Below are 17,667 nucleotides of genomic sequence, written 5' to 3'. Positions count from 1 at the left end.
TTATTTTTTTAATAAAATATATAAAACATTGTGCATTGCTATCCATAGGAAAAATGTAGTTTAACAACAACAAAAAAGAATAAGGCACATTCCTGTGCAGCATCTTCAAATATATATATATATATATTTAAAACAAAACAAAAAGAAAACCCTTTTCAACCTCTTTGAGGTTGTTAACTTCTCACCAGTCACTGACACATCTCTTATATTACCATAATTTCACTGTTGGAGGTGGGTTGCGTTGTGTTTGGCAGGGGCCAGCAGGGAGAACAGACTCAAAAAAATAATAGGATTTTATCCCTGAGGTGTCAGTAAAAAAAAAAAAAAAATGTTCCCATTGAAAAGGAAGATGAAAAGACAGCCATAAATAACTGAATACACTATGGCAAACATCCAAGCACCGAGATGATTTCACGATGGAAGAATCCCCCTCCCCCCCATCCCCCAGTTCTTAACAAGTCATATTTGCCGTTGGGTTTTAATTAGGTTAATCTCGTGGCTTCTGAAGTCACAAGACAATCGGTCAGGATGCACCTCCCCCTCCCTTCCCAAATCATCTTTCCAGATTTGTCGTTTTGTTCACGATTCTCCCACAGTCCTCAGGAAAGGGAAACCAAAAAACCTTAAATGAACACCGAAACCTGGACAACTTCTTTCTCCAGCCAAGAGAGGAGCACTCGTACCGCAGCACGCCAAACTCCATGTCGCAACATGGGAGGACTGTTATTGTCACCTTCCTGCCTGCTACTAAGAAATGAAGTTGGCAACCGCCGCTGTTGAAACCAGAAAGTGTCCGTGAAGAGGGGCGATAGCAATATGTCAGGGAGAAGGAGACGGGGAAAGCTTTATTGCTGTCCATCCACACTGCTCCAGGTAGCACGCCTGGAAGGAAAAGGGGAGACACCCACATAATATTCCTTCCCTCCCTCTCCTCTATCATGTGTGGAGAAGCCCCGGGGTGCAGGGCAGGACGGTTGGACTCCCCATCGCTTAGTAGTAGCGGTTGAGGCTCCTGGTCCCTGGGATGTCCGGCTGGCCGTTCATCCAGATCTCCCGGATGATGCGCTCCCGCTCCTCCAGCCGCTGAGCTCGCTCCAGCTCCTCCGCCGAAGTGAAGACGTTCATGTTCAAAGTCCTCTCGAACCTGCGGTGCCTGCGGGCTGACAGGTCCGAAGTGGTGTCCGAATCGTCATCGCTGTCGCTGCTGTCGCTATCGCTCTCCCGCTCCCGAGGAGGTTTTTTGGCGGAGGAGCGTTTGCAGTCAGTTCGGCAGGACACCCTTAGCACCAGGGCCAGCAGGGTCAAGACGAGTCCGATGCACACTCCGGAGACAAAATACAGAGCGGCCCGCTCGGGGTTTTCTGAAACGGGAAAGGAAATTATTGTCAAGAACAACCCTTAAAAGAACAAAACACATGCAGCTCCTCTGTGCGCATACCAACCATGGTCTCTGGAGGGGCACAATTTCTAATGGTTGCTTTACTTCCATGCACTCCTTCGCCTTCTCCCCCCAGGGAAATCAGGAAGGGGAATTTAAGCGGTGCATTTGCTGCCAAGGCATTTGCTCGCATGCAGAACGTGGGTTCACTGCAGCCGTGTCTCAGAGTTGTCTGGAAGGAGGAGGAGCAGCCTGCAGAATTAAATGCTAATTCCCGTGGCTGCATGAGCGGGGTTGACACCAGGGTGCTGCACACCCAGCAGCAGCTAAGTGCATCTTGCTGTCGCATCCATTATCATCCCACCAGGAATAAAGATGGTTACAAAGCTTTATATGCTCTCTGTGCTGTGGCCCGGCTGAAATGGGAAGCCTCGCAGTATGGAAAATGCATACTATTTATTCATAGGTTTCATTTGCTTATCTAAGGCAAGTGTGCTGGCTTTCCGCCCAGACCACCAAACTGTATACTTGTGCTACGCAAGCATAGCTGGAGTCAGTGCACTAACAGGATGAATCTTGCTTAGCCACATTTCAGAGGTGATACAACAAGACTCCAAAGTATCCACAATGCCTTTTAAACTAGGTCGTCTTGTTTATTTACCACCTTGGTTTTTTTTTTTTTGGTTCATGGGACTACTTAGAAGCATAATTATGATAAATGTTGTTACTGCAATTCCCCCAGGCTGAATCATCTCAGTTTATAGGTACGCTGAATGGGTGAAGGTGAACCAAGCAGAAGTGTCAAGGCCAGCTCTACTCTGCTGTGTCTGTTGGGAGTCCTGAGTTCAAGGACGGAGTCACTTCCTCAAGTGAGTCTTATTCCCTTGAATTCAGTGATGGAGCTGTAACAGTTCCCACCAGCTGAGAGCCTGACATTCGGCCCCAAAAGATCTCTGTAACTAAAAGGCTCTGCTCTACCTTCACTTCCCCCCACTGTGCTTTTAGAAACTGCCCTCTCCAGCTGATTCCTTAAAACAAAGTTTGCAGAAGATGAACGGGAAAGCATTTGGAGATATTCAAAACCCAACAGGACAAGACCCTGCTCTAACTTCAAAGCTGAATCTAAATTTGAAGTTAGCCATGTTCTGAGTAGGGGGTTGGAGCAAGTGACCCCTGGAGACCCCTTCCAGCCTAAATTATTCCCTGATTCTGTGGTAAGAGCCCAAACATTGACGTGTGCACAGTTCAAGGCAATGCATAGTTCAATGCCTGGAGGTGCTCATGGAACAGTTATAGGGACAAAACACCTTTGTGCTCTTCACTTCTCTCCTGCTAAACAAATCTCAAAGATGACTGACAAGCCAAGGCAGAGGAAGATGTCATGGTAGCCTGAAATCCAGCTAATAATAAAACAGGAGGCTGTTGCTAGAGTGGTTGGTGTGGATGGCACAGGGGAAAAAAACACACTGACTACAAAAACGGAGAAGACGACTGCAGCAGATGCATTCAACAAGTCCAAAAAAAGAGGAGAGAAATGCAGCAGTAGCTGGAAAGTCAAGTGAGACCAAAGCCAGAGGTTTTAAGCTAAGACATTTTGACAAAAGTGAGACAGCAAAAATCCAAAGGTAAAAGAGAAGATACCAGGGCAGACATGAAGGATGTGCCAATGGCTCTTGTAGCAGTCTGGCTGAGTGAAGGCCTGGCTCCGATGAAGTTAGTGGCAATTCTGAACTCAAGTGACAGAACTCAAATTAGAACTACAGTCCTGCTCGTGTAGTAGCAAAGCTGCTGCCCATCTGGTACTGTGTGAACGGTAAAGAGGTGGCCTAAATTCCAGAGATTTGAAAACCCTGGGAAAAGTGGAATCCCACCCTGACATGGCTTCTCCATGTGCAATATAACTCAGGACAGTAACTGCAAAGCTTTCTTTGCAAGTAGCCCTAAGGAGGACACACAGAGTGTGGGAAGAACAAACGAGCAGGACTGATCTGTTCATCCTGGAAGACGCTTGGTCCATTCTGCCTCCGCTCCGCCTGGCTGACGGGATGCCAGGCACACTTTCCTCAGCACCACGTTCCTGCACACACATGGGCTTGATTTGGTTGCATTAGTTCCACTGTTCGCTCTTTTAAAGCAACTCATTAAAAAAACATAGATTGGAGCCTGAGACGCAGACACATGTGGTTTCTCTTCCCCCATTTTTGTCCACGTCCTGCTTTTTCTTTCTCCTCCACACTCTTTTTTCCATGCTACTGTATCAGCTCATGAGCAAGCTGCACCTCAATTGCTACCTAAGCAACCATTTTTCATCCCCTGCTTGTGCTTGTATGTATAGCCCTTCATGCAGTGCAATGGCTGTAATTGAATCTTTGGGCTCCAGTGGCATTTATGAGCTCCTGCAGCTACTCTGTCAACATCTGAGACACTGTCTGGACTTCCTCACTGAGCTGTAACCCTACTTTCAACTGCAGTCTTGGCATTTATCTTGTGTACAATCCACTCGCACAGCAACATCTCTTTTTTGCACAGCAGAAAGAGCAACTTAAGCTAAAAAACATGGGCTCTGCTTTTTCTCAGTTGAAGTAGCCAAATCAGCAATAGCCTAGATTTGGGGGTTTGACAGTTGATTTTGAGAGCCTCCCCCATTGCATGTTCTATTTGCAAAGACTAAAAAGGGGCATTCTCTTCAGCAAATGGATACTCAGCATCTTCCAAAAACTTGACAGTGGTTCAGATTCATCATGCCAACACTGAAGCTCCTCAAAACACTCATTATACTTGAAAAAAACTCTTTAAAAGTGTATGGACATCAGTAGCAGGAGTTAACATAATTTTGATACGCATTTGTGTGTGTGTGTACACCTGCTAAGACATGGATTTTGACCGGTGTAACTTTTTCTTCCACTGCTGTGGATGACAGCTCAGAGCTATGTTTTTCTCCTAAACTCCTCGCAGGACCCAGTTGCTGTCAATCTCTGTAGCTGGGGTTACCTTTCCCCTTCCTGGTATTTCTCTTTGTGGACTGAAAGCATTGATGAAAATGTCACTGATTCAAGCCTGAATTTAATCCATGCAGACAAAAGATATATGCTCTTTATTACCCTCTATACAAAAGCCACCATTTTCTAGGCGCTCAAACTGCCCAAAAATTAGAAACACATTTTATTGTGTTTTTCCAACCAAACCAGCAGCAATTACGGAGCCTGTTTCCTGAGGGCTAACAATCTGCTGGGAGCATCAGCCCAGACTGCCATTAATTCCCCAGGAAATGCCCCAGGCCAAGGTTGTTATTGCTATTATAATAAATTGTTTCAATAAATAAAAACCAATCTAGGCATTAACGCTGCTGGCTTCCTGTGATGGCTTCATGCATTCAGAAACCTCAGTGGGGAGGAAAATTTCAGAGGCCCCCAGTAAAAGCTTCAGCATTAAGCATGGCCAGACAAACAGTAGGAGCAATACCTTCTAGGGAATTTACAGTTAGCCCCACAGGCTGCCGAAATCCCCTGGTAGAACAGAGGAAGCTCTCCAGGAGCCCCTTATTAATAAGGCTCAGGCCAAGCAGTCTAAAAGTTGGAATGATCTCCCCTGGGTTGTTTTTTGGAAGCCCCTTGTTAATAACTTGGCAGCAAAGCTTTGCTTGTGAAAGAAGAATAAAACACAGCCTGAATGCAACAACAAAACTGGAATAAGTCCCTTGTCCAAAGGGAGGCATTGGAAGTGCTCTGATACAATTTGAACGTGTAATATTTATATAACCATGAGGGACAGTTCTGGTCTTGCTGGTAGACTGTGACTGCAAAGACAGTTCCAGCTGTCACAGAGACTGGTGAAGTCTTTCCAAACACTCAGACAGGTTTTGGAACAGGTCCATGACAAATAACAGGTCTGAGGTTTGCAGGCAAAGATTGCATATAATTAAAAACCTAATTCTATAAAGAAAATTAGCTTTCGAATTAAGGGCATCCCTAAGTATTTTGCAGGACCATGACTTACTTGCTTGATCAGCTGATAAATCCACTCGTTATTGACATTGTTCACTCTTTCTCCTTGCTTCTGAAGAAATGTTGGGTTTAAGGTTCTGGAAGCTGGGATAAGGCTAACACCTAACTGGCTTTGATACTCATAACCATGATGATAGCTGCAAACAGATTTGACGGTGAAAACCAACAATCCTGCAAGGAGGTTTGCTTCCTGCTGTGCTGTGATTTTTTATTCCCTGGTTGTCAATAGGAACATTCCCAACTTTTATACGGGAACATCAGTCAAAAAGATCATGGAAGTGAGCACAGAGGCTTTCGCTGATATTGGCACTTCTCCCCTCTGTGCACTGCAAGACTGTGCCTGTGTGAGTGACCGAGCCTGCAGACTTCACCTGCAGCCGCCCACCCAAACCTGCCATTTTGTGCCGAAAATATGAACGCCATCGAGCTCAGAGGGGACCCCACCGATTTGTGGGTGCTCTCCTCAGGCTAAGAGACACCCCACTGCCAGGAGGCAGGAAAAGTAGTAGAGTGGATCGTCCTTTTGAGCACGCACTTTACCCATAAAATACCAAGTGCCTGTAGCTTCTTTTTCCTAGAGTGGGTCTGAGGATATACACTACCCTCTGCCCCAAGAGAAAAAACATCTTTATGTGTTGCCCCTGCCTATTTACAATTTTCTCCTGCAAAGTCCTGTTTTGAGCTGACTCATCAGCACAGGGAAGCCCTGAATACAGCACTTTCAGTCTGCAGAGCTTACCTGAGGGACGTTTTTAGTGTTATGAAACAGAACAGTTCTTGCACTAATGTTTTCCTTTGGCACGGAGGCTGTGGTCAGGAGCAGCGGGAAGATGTGTAAACCATCACCAGCCCTCCACGGCCACCCGATACCCTGCCTTTACTGAGCCACTATAATGGCTCCTCTATGGACATCAACAGCTGCTGTGGCTTAAGCCACCTTCAAGGCCCCAAACTCAGGCGAGCACAAAAATTTCCAAATGTTCTGCTGCTCAAAATCTGCAATATGAAGGGGTGTGGCTTTGCAGTGCTCTAGTTTTATGCAGATGATATTTGTGCCCTGTGACACAGCTTGTCTTTGAACTCATAATCTAAAACCTCTCCGTATTCACGTATAACAAAATAATCATGCCAAATCCATCTTCTCTGCTAAAAGCAGAGGCCTAAATTACATGCAGCAGATAAAGATGGTTTAGGGCATCTGCTGTTTCAATCCATGGGGCAGCCATCAATTATTTTTGTAATAAATAACAAACTGGACATATATATCATTGAGACTAAAACTCATCTAACAGCCATGGTTAGGTGCACTGAAAAACATGAGCAACAAACTCCTGAACTCATCACTGGAAACCAAAGTCATAAGGTCTGTTTTACCTATTTGACATCCAGTGGATGTGAACACATCACAAGGAGACCACATCATGAGAGGGCAAGCAAACCCCACAGTAACAAGACAGTTAAAGCCGTCCTTATTTATTATTTGTGCTGCAGTAAAATCTAGAGGCTCCTGCCAAGACTGACACCTTGTGAAGGGGATGAATTGAGGCCTTGTGCCCTACAAAACCAACGCAGGGCCAAAGAGTTCCGTTGTGGTAAATGGAAGCAAAGTCCATGGGGCATCATCATCAGCCCTGAATCCTAGTCCCAACTGTCCCCAACCATAAATCCTACAACCTTCTGCTGCTCATTACTGTTCAGATGGGGAAAATAATGTTAACAGCATTTTATTTTACAGTAAGGTTGGGAATGCAGGCATTTTCATGTTAAAAAAATGGGCAGCTGTAGGTAAGAGGGGGAAGAAGTGTAACAGACAGGAGATTCATTTAAAGTTTGCTTTTTCTAAGCTTTTGTTAGAGAAGCCCACGCAAGAAAAAATATATCCTACTCAGCTATCTTTTGTGAAGAACACTACTAATTCCACTTAAGCTGACTGCTTCTTAAAGGTGTCACAAAAATACGGATCCTGATTCCACTATTGGATGTGTAGAATGGCAGAACTTTGGGCTCACCTTTCATGGTCCTTTTAGAAGGACCCTCCGCTAAATGTGCAGAAACACTCTTACTAATCTACTTAGTGATTCCAAAATGCAAAGCCCAAGTTAGTTGTTTCACACATCAAAAGAAGCACGGCTAGCAGGTTGAGGGAGGTGATTGTCCTCCTCTACTCTGTTCACCTGAGACCCCACCTGGAGTACTGCATCCAGCTTTGGGGTCCCCAGCAAAAGACAGACATGGACCTGTTGGAGCGGGTCCAGAGGAGGGCTGTGAGAATGGTCAGAGGGCTGGAACACCTCTCCTATGAAGACAGGCTGAGAGAGTTGGGGTTGTTCAACCTGGAGAAGAGAAGGCTCCAGAGAAACCTTATTGCGGCCTTTCAGTACTTAAAGGAGGCTTATAAGAAAGAGTGGGACAAACTTTTTAGCAGGGCCTGTTGCAATAGGACAAGGGTTAATGGTTTTAAACTGAAAGAGGGTAGATTTAGACTAGATATAAGGAAGACATTTTTTACGATGAGGGTGGTGATACACTGGCACAGGTTGCCCAGAGAGGTGGTAGATGCCCCATGCCTGCAAACATCCAAATCAGGTTGGATGGGACTCTGAGCAACCTGATCTAGTCAAAGATGTTCCTGCCCATGGCAGGGGGGTTGGACTAGATGACCTTTAAATGTCCCTTCCAACCCAAACTATTCTATGATTCTATGAAATCCAAATACTTGTCTGTAGCAGCATGGTGGTATCTCAGCAACAGCAAGAGCACATGCGTTGTTAGTGTTTAATGAATTAGCAAGACTGAATGGCACACAGACATGAAAAACTAGTGCCCAGATATTGGAGTTTTAGTTATATAGACCTCAGTGCTCCAGAATAGCATAATTGCATTACAGTGGTGCTAGCAGACTGGCTGCAGTACACAGAATTATTAACTGCATATAATAAAAGAGCAACACATTAATATTACTAGCAAGGTAATATTGTTTGGCAATAAGCATTGCAAGGTAATAAGCATACAAACCTTTCACTAAACAGAAGGAGAACACCCATACAAAAAAAGTGACCACAAACAGTATGTCCTGCCTCGGGAGGCTAGTTACACAGAAACCAAAGCCCTCCTTCTGGGGAAAACAGCAGATATTGGCCTAAAATATGCTGAATTAGTGCATCCGATGCTATTCAGCCAGTTCTCCTCCTGTCTTGGGGCTAGGTCCTCCAACTCTGTAGGCAACCCCTACTGATGACAAGGTACCTCATGCAGTTGTGGGATGGGAAATATTTGCACTATACCACCTGCCTCTGCTGTACTTTTTGCTATCAATGGTATTGACCCCAAGCACTCAGTAGGGTACACAATCTTCATTTCAACTTTTAAAGTGAATCTTATTAGAAGACTGCTCCTCTGCTACTTGAAAGATGCATGTGGGTGAAAGATAAACTGTGATCCAGGGAAACCTTACTCTAAACTAGATTTAAATACACAATTAAGCAGACTCTCAAGTTACTTCATCTTCACACTTCTACTGAAGATAAGCCAAATTCTCTCAAGCAGGGTAATGATGAGTGCTGCTTATTTTCCAAATTACAGGACAACAAGCTTGCCTCCCTAATGAGCCAGGCTTTGATCTCCAGGAAAATGGAGCATTAGAAATAATACCACATGTAAGGTTACATTGTATTTAACTTCAGGTGAGAGCAAATCCAGAGGAAAGCAGAGCACAATAAACCCTGTTATATACTGTCTGCTAGAGCTGCCCTCGTCAGGTCTTTCAAGGGAGAATTTGCTGAGAGACGAATGAAAAACATAAATGGTTCAAAGAGGCAGATTTAGCCCTAGGTGACTGTGAAATGTAGGCTCAACTGAGGGTCCGCAAAGAGCCTGTGAGAGCCCAGAGAAATGGCAGCCGCAAAACCTACCTGTGATAAAGGCGTACGCTGCTAGGATGTTGCTGAGCAGTGCCATCTCTGTGCTAACGCCCACGGGCTCCATGCTGCTGTTGAGCGCCGGCGGTTGTGTCTCATCCACGGGAAGCGAGAAGGGGGTGTTGTCTAGAGGGTAGAACGTGGCCGATCTCCCTTTCTTCTTCTCTGCTTTGAAACAGAAAGGGAATGAGGAACGAGGGAATGAGGAACGAGGCACGTGCCCCAGCCCGACCCTGCCCTATCCCCACCAGGTCGGCATCTGCGTTCAGAAATCTGGAGCCACTCGACAGCAAGCCACCCAAATTTGCCCCTTTTTGGGGGGCAACTCAACCTTCTCAGGTAGCTTCGGCCGAGCACATACCCTGTCTGCATCCAGGCAGCATCTTCTCTCCCCGTCTCCTGCTCTTTCATGTCACCACTTAGACACACCCACCTACGCTACAGCAAATATATAATCAGGTTTCTTTTCTCTTATGTAAATCAAAGGAGCCTTTATCAACAGTGGGTTCAGCTAAGCTTGTAATAAGGACTGGAAAGCACAGACAGAGCCGGCAACCCTCTGCTGGTGTTGCGCCGTAGTGATCCATCCACACCTGGCAAACAGACGTGCTTTCTCTCCAGCCTTCGTGGGGAAGGGCAGACCTGAGTTTACAACTTCCTTCAGAAGCCCACTCGTATTGTGTTTCACCCAGACACCATTTCCCCTTTGGAGAGGTGAGTGAACATGGGTTAATGATTTGATTTTATTTGTTGAAGACCGGAGCTAAGGAGGCAGCTAATTCCAGGAGGCTCAAAGAGACCCTTTCAGAGCTTATCAGCTCGCTGCTGAGTGCTCCCTGCACCTTGATCTGCAGACAGACACCCCCACTAGTCACAAAACACTAATTGTTTTAAACACCTGAAAAAGTCAGTGCACAAGATCCAGCTCCATCATCCACGTGATTGTGATTGTTTAACTGTAGCTATTACAATTTTTCAGGCTCCCTTCCCTGGGTGTCTAGTTCTGGCCAAAAGCAAGCATCACACCGTAAAATCAGACTTGCACCTGGCTTCCGCTTATCTGCAGGTATTAAATTCAGGAAACTGTCAGGTCCATCTCCGATAATGCCATCAGTGCCAGGCAAGCAAAGGCACTCTGACAGCGGCTGCGACACGAGAAGGTCTGTGTTCGCTAGCTGCCTGATCCGTCTCCTTTCCCTGCAAACCCGGCAGCATGAGACGTCACGTTCAGCTTCCTACTGTGCGTGCCAAGAAGCGGCTCAGGCAGAGAAGCAGTAACAGAAATTGAGGGGTGTCAAAGAGAACAGGTAATACTGGATGGAGAGGGACTGAGTGCGCGAACGTGCATGCAGCGATGCCAACTCCTAATCTGCCTCGGAGGAGAAGCGGCAGGGATGGATGTCCAGGTGTTGCTGTAAGGGATCAGCCCCAAGGAATGCGGGCGCAGTTGTATCTCTGCCACTGAATAGCTGCATGGCCTTGGGAAAGCCACATGTTACAAGCTACCAAGGTGTTAATGACTGGCCCTGAAGCAAAGTTTTTAAACTTGGGTGCCTGGGTGGCAGTTCCAAAAGGGAAAAATATCCCAAGAACCTCTTGCTCTAGGAGAATAGAGATCACCAAAGATCAGCTGTACAAATGGAGGCACTGGGGCACAGAGGGTCAAGGGCACATTCAGCAGGAAACCATTAGCAAAGTTGTGGAAAATCCTTTAATTCAGATGTAGGGACCAACATGCACTTTAATCTTTCCTTTATTCTCCCTGTTTGGTAAATCTATGTCTGTATAAGTGGTTGGATTTTTCTCTACCACTGTTCCTGCACAGAAATCCATGGAAGCAGGGTAAATTTTTCATTTCTACAAACTGAACCCTTCAGAGCATCTCAAGTAGCACTACGCATCTAAACTGAGGCAACTGAATCCTGCTACTCGTTGACGGATCCTAGAGAGTCATTCAGCTCTCCCTGTAGCAGACACTTAAAGCTTGATGTACTTACTCATACACAGATATCTAAGACACCCAGGGTCAGGAGGACATCCACACAGAGATGGCAGGTATGAGAAGGGATGTAGGGGAAACTCTTAGCCTTCTAGGGCAGCATCTAGAAGCCAGGTGAACACCCCAGGTCATCTCAAATGAGAGGTCTGACTCTGAACTAGTTAATCTAAAAATCCCTTTACAATCAATGAAAATAAAGGGCATCGCCAGGATATAATCTCATATGTATTTCATAACCATCTATCTCATCATAAAGAGGATTGCTGAGTTAGGTGGCTCCAGGTTCCCACTAGGTCTTTGAGAGTTTTCTGCAACTCTGCATTCAAGTCCAGTTAATGTGGTTGGGCTGCAGGTGCAGAGCTGGTAGGATGTGAACCTGAGACCTCGGTGCCATGCTCTCTCACACGTCCAGTTCTGGGTTAGTGACAACCCACCTGCCCCTCACTGTTGCTACATTCACAGGATCTCGCTAGGACTAAGGTTTAAATTATACTTGCAGGGAGGGCTTCTACGTGCACGTGCTAGATCTGCCAGGAAAGGCTCAGATAAACACTGCTTCTGTTGGGTATGGGGCATCCCTTGTAAAACACGTTGTGCAATAATGGTGTATTTAGGAGAGGGAGTAAGGCATAACTCCTCTCATGTGAGCTGTAAGAAAAATTTTTTTTTTTTTTTTTTTTTTTTTACTTCTGACTTGTGCAAAGAACAGATGCAATCAAACAAGTTTTTAAATGAATACTCGTCTGCATACACTATACTCCAGCAAAGAGCACCACAAAACCACAGAACTGGTTTTGTCATCTGCAGGATTGTACAAGCACAGACAGGGAAGATAGCAAATGACTCGAGTTATGCAGGAGGGAAAAAACAAACAAACACAATTTCACAAAGCCATGTGTTGCTACGTTATGTGGTTCCCTGCTCCGCCATTCATTCCAGAATCATACTAAAAGACATCCCCTTTCCTCCCTGCTAGCTTTGAAGACCTTGTCTATGCCTAATCAGCTCACCTACTACTGGTTTTCTCTTCACCACTCTTACTTAGCTGTTCCCAGTCACTCGAACTGTTTCCCTGTGACTTTACACCAAAGCCAAGCAAAATTATTTCAGCTAGCAGTAAATTTGCCCAACACCACAGTATAAGCATAGGAGAGGTTATTCATATCAGGCTGACTTTAGCAAATAGTTTTAATAAAAGAAATAAAACAGGAAGAGAGATTACAGAAATGTCCAAATATTTCCTTTTGCTATTTTTGAAACATTCTTTTAGCGTTTCATTTCAAAATGACATCTTTGTTTGAAAAGTGGTGCATATTTTAAAAATTAATGAATAAACAATGTGAAAACTAAACAAAAGGTGCCATTTGTAGAAGTGAAATGTTTAGATAAATGAAAATGAGCTCAGGAGGGGGTGGTTCTTGCTTAAAAGAATCAGCAGGATCACAAAATTTATTTTGGGCTAACTCAAAATTCTTTTCCTTGACAATTTTTCAGTAAGGCCTCCAAACTGGCAAATCTGTTATTGCTGACTCTTAATTATCTGTGGATTGTATCCAAGCTATGGATTAACTCTGCCAGGAGTGTAGACAGAGACAAGGTATTTCTGCCCATACACACCCTAGAGCTGAATCTCTGGGAGCACAGCCTGGGAATTTCAGAAGTAATGTCATATACCACCTTCTGCGTGTTGGGAAATACAATGCAAAACCACCGACTAGCCCAATACGTGCTCACATGTACTTTTCCTTTATTCATACACCATCCCTTCCTCCTACTCACTTATCCCTATAGATAGCTAAGATTTTATTTAATTCATATCTCTTGGCTTTGCATTTTATGAAAATAGCATCATATTTTAAAGCTCAGTTGAAAACTTCTCTGTCCCCTGCGAGCCAGATCTACTGTCTTTGCCCTGTTGTTTTTTCTTTGCCACTGTATTAGACAGGTCTGCAAAGTATTTCTGTGATGAGTTTTGACATGCATGGCCATGACTGCTATTTCAAGAAACATGGTGTGAGTTTCACCGTTCACTTTAGTCTGTCACTGGTTGCACCTTGAAGTTTCTCTTTCTGACTGTGACGTGGATGGGGTTTTGGGAACAATACAGAAACCCAGAGACGAGGAGATAGAAGGGAACAGTTACCACAACACAGTTAGGTTTGGGCCAACATCGCAATAGTCATAGCTACCTGGGAGAGCTCGCCCTATGTTGGAAGGAGAGACATCAGAAAGGAACACGCCGTCCCCTATAACATTGGGATCAAACACTCTTGGCCACAGTGGAAAATGTGGCTTCTGAAATCCTTGGTAATTGGTTGGTCTTGGCTGGGTTTCATGCAGAAGCTTCTTGGGAACTGAAAGAGAGGAGTACGAAGAGCACAGTTGTTAGAGCAAGTTATTTCAGCTGGTCAGAACGAGAATTATCACATTATGCTATGGGCTCAGCTTATACTTAATTATACCATGTGCAGACCAAACAGACACTCATTTACCACTAGGATGAATGCTCTCCAAATGCCAGCACAGGGACATTCAATGAGAGAACGCTGGAAACTATAAAGTGATTAAGATATTGTTTATTTACAATTAAGCTTTGAGACTAGACTAAGGATCAGATTCGGACTTCTTATTTAGACGCCCATCTTAGAAACTAAAATGCCTAGTAAGCCAGGCTTTGGCCTCAGCCCTAAGCTTCGGAGTACCCCGGCTAGACACCTCCGTCCCTACCACGATCGCGGGCTGGGCAGGATGCCCCATAGCAGTGGGGACTATAGGGTACGCCTGAATCGCTGCCTCTTCCAGCCATCAAGTTGCTGGCTCAAGACTGCACATCAGAATTTTCTGTCCACTCTGGATTCACAAAGCCAGCCTTTGGAGGATGCTGTTCACATCGAATCACAATGTTTAAATGATCCACCACGGCAGTAAGAAACCCCACCTGTAAGAAACCCTCCCCACCCTGTGAGATCCAAAATACACTGTTCTCCATTCAGCTTTAGGCTTTAAGTAAGCTGGGAAAGGCTTATTCTCCATTCCCACCATCCTGAGAAGGAGGGTGAAGACTCAGCTAATCCCTACTGCTCTCCGTGTTTCATCAGCCACAGTGTTAGCAATATGCAGGTGACGCAGGTTAATACGTGACAGTTTGTCAGGAGATCTATGGTCTCTTTCTTCTGTGGACCAAAGCATGCCTTAGTAAGAAGAATATTTTCTCCTCCTTGCGAGGCCAGCTCTTCAGCTGTACATCCAGGTAAAGAAATCAAAGTCAGTGTAGCTACTTCAGTGTACACCCACTGAAGGTGAATCCACTAGGTAAATTCACTAATTTGCCCTGTAAGGACAAAGCAGCATGTCATTTGCAGAGCTGAACCAGTTCTCTGCCTCAGCCATGGACAACACCTGAGGCTATTTCAGAGCAAAGTGCTTTTCCGTACAAAGAGAAGACACACATATACAGGCCGTTCTGCTCAGAAATTAGAGGAAGAGTGATGAAAGACAAAAATAAAGAAATTAAAATTTCCAGAGGAGAAAGATATATTTTCCCCGTCAGTGACTGTATACTAATGTATACATAAAAGCACCATTTTGTCCCTGCAGACAACCAAGACTTTAGTGTGTTAAAGACACAGACTGGTGAGAACTAGGCACAAGTTCACTAGACCCACAGAAACCCCAAAAGAAGATTTCTGGGACGCTCAGCTCTCCTTTCTCCAAGTCTAACGGCAACAGCCTCTCTCGTCCCAAGCAAGCTGCCACCTCCTAGTGCCTCAGTTTCCCCACTGCTCTGCTACTGATAGTGATATCTCTCATCTCCACTCTTCACAGGGGTGTGAAGAGGCATAATTAAAAATGCAAAGCACTTTGAGATCCTTGGCACAAGCATGAAGGAGGACTTGGAAGGAGTGCAACCCTGGAACAGAAAGGAAATTCCTGCCTGCCCCCTGCAGCTAATCAGCTGCCAAGCTGGAGCACGAGATTTAATCACGCCCATTAAATTTGCCTGCATAACTACAAATATTACTGGTGGGGGAAGTGATCCAACCACCTTGTTTACATTGTGTTCAACTTACTGTCTTTGCTGAGGCAAAGAAAATTGTAACTATATTTACTGACTGACCTCCTACATTAGTCTGCCAAGATATCAGCACTGAAGTTCTTGAATTATTAGTAGAGTCATGCTAGGTCAGGAAACAGACATAAAACCCAACAGCTTCTGAATATCAAAGAGCTGGCACAGCAGTTTCTAGTGAAACCTGAATTGGCAACTATCCTCTGATGGGAAGGCAGCAAAAGAAACACATCCCCTGTTAGGAGCTAGACAGAAGCAAGGGGGATACCCGTGCCAGAGAAATATCAGAAAGTCTGGGGAGGAGGTGTGTAGAACAGAGATTATCCTGCAAACCACACCGTCAGGGAGAATTGCAATTCTGGGTGCCTAATCTGAGGCACCCAAAGGGACCCGATATTCAGAGGGCATAGGGCTCAGCACCCTCCAAAAATAAAGACCCCTTTTGCTCTATCTCAGGCTGAGGACCTGAAAGGCATTCAAAAGACACAAGTCAGTTTTCCTTTATGCACTTTTCATCCAAACTGCATCCCAGTAACCTTTTGATACGCATCCGATGAAGAAAACAAAGCAAAAGGAACACAGAGACAATTTCTTAGCAGATTTTGACTGGTCTTTCATGTTTCAGACTGACTCTTCTGCATAAACATCTCCTTTCACCTCCCAGTATTCATAGCCATCTCTGGGGCACAACACAGGCTGGATGGACCTGCATCTTTCTCCAAAAAGGTGACACCACCAGACATTTAAGCATTTGAGCCAAGTGGGGGAAAGAAACACCATCTTTTCCTACACACACCCAGGGAATTGAGCTATGGCTTTTCCACCTTGGCATCTGCGCCACCACCACTACGAATTGTACCTACGGGACTGGGAGAGGAGTCAGGATAAAGCAAAACATTGCTAAATCAGTCAGCAACTGGTCAGCAGCATCCCAAGGAAAAGTAGGGATGGAGAAGTACTCAGAAGGAAGCATTCATACAGACTATTTATTGTCACAGCACCTTAACGGGGTAGGGTTGTGCTGTTATCCCTTTGGGATGGCTGAGGACGTAAGATGACTATCAAGTAGGCATTTGGTGCCTAGAAACACAGCTGGCTATGAAGAGAGATTCCCAAAAGCAGGCGTGTGCTTAACGTCCATGATTAACACGCACTTTGGTACTTCCAAAAATCCCAAGAGGTGCTTGTCTTCACTTCAGCAACTAAAACACTTTAAAATTCTGGAAGCAACTTAGTGCAACACAGGATGTCTACAGCACATGAACCTAGGACTTTTCCGTTTCAAGGGACCATTTTTCTCTGCGGACTCCATAAGCATCTTGAGGACATTTTGCCAGGAAAGGCCTATCTTGGCAAAGAGTAAATAGAGTGACAGCAAGGAGCAAGTTTGTTCTTTTTCTAGTTTATATGATGCTAAACCAATACACAGCTTAGATAGCTTGATTTAGAAAGACAGTAAAATGGAAAGGCTTTCTCAAGTGCAAAACACCTCACAATTTCCAGTTAGCTTCTGTGTGGCAGCCAACTCCACAAGAAAGATTAAACATCTGGTTCCTTGGAAATACCCTCCTTAAATTCTCCAGAGAGCAGTGCATATCACACAAAGCATGGCATGAACTGAAGCAAGGTGTCAAGAAAATTTATTTATGATTAAAACCACCAGAAAAGACTACCTGGGATTTTAGTCTTATCTCAGCATTAAGCACAGAAATCCTGGCAGGGAAAGGTTGGCACTTGGCCTGCTCCATTCAATCAAGCAAAGAAATTAATGCAACTCAGTCAGCAGAACAAGTGATGTGTGTGGACAAGAGGGGAAGAAACGGGGCCTTCAATCAAAGCGTTAACATGCCTGATAGTCAGGAGCCCTGCACCTTAAAATGCACATGAGAAATGAGCTGGGATCATCCGGAAGAGTTGTTCTGGGGACCTCTGGGGACCTTTAGTTTGTCGGGGATAGCAGTCAGCATTGAAACGTGGTATTTATCCAAATGATAAAATCCTCTGGTAACTCGGGCTGGGCAGCTGAGCAGCGCAGGCAGAGGTGTAACTTTCCGGAGGGCAAGTCGTGCTCTGCCACCCACCCCAGGGTCCAACTCGGGCATCACCGCGTGGGCTCCGCATCAGCCAGACAGGACTCGATCTGGAGAGCAAAGTGTCACCATCGCTGTGACAGTCTGTGAAGGCACTTGCAGAATGCAGTTCTAGGTTATAAACCTGCAAGGGAGCTTTTGGATCAGCAGGTTCGTTCCTCAGCCATTACAGGCTTACAAGTCTTTATATAATCTCCCTGTGTCTGTTTT

General features: G+C 45.1%; 1 protein-coding gene across 1 annotated transcript in view; it reads right to left on the bottom strand.

Moving 5' to 3' along the window:
* Window positions 1-990: 990 nt before the first annotated feature.
* Window positions 991-17,667, bottom strand: part of EVA1A (eva-1 homolog A (C. elegans)) — a 211,094-nt gene continuing 194,417 nt past the window's right edge. The window contains exons 6-8 of the mRNA XM_010584275.1: window positions 13,488-13,652; window positions 9,294-9,467; window positions 991-1,361 (exon numbers count right to left, since the gene is read on the bottom strand). Coding sequence (XP_010582577.1) covers window positions 991-1,361; window positions 9,294-9,467; window positions 13,488-13,652 — 710 coding nt within the window. The remainder of the gene's footprint in view (window positions 1,362-9,293; window positions 9,468-13,487; window positions 13,653-17,667) is intronic.

The sequence above is a fragment of the Haliaeetus leucocephalus genome, unplaced genomic scaffold, assembly GCF_000737465.1.
Source record: "Haliaeetus leucocephalus isolate CR32 unplaced genomic scaffold, Haliaeetus_leucocephalus-4.0 Scaffold964, whole genome shotgun sequence".
Taxonomy (NCBI): Eukaryota; Metazoa; Chordata; class Aves; order Accipitriformes; family Accipitridae; genus Haliaeetus; species Haliaeetus leucocephalus.
Note: the sequence above shows the minus strand (reverse complement) of the source record. Positions and strands in the feature narration are given on the sequence as shown.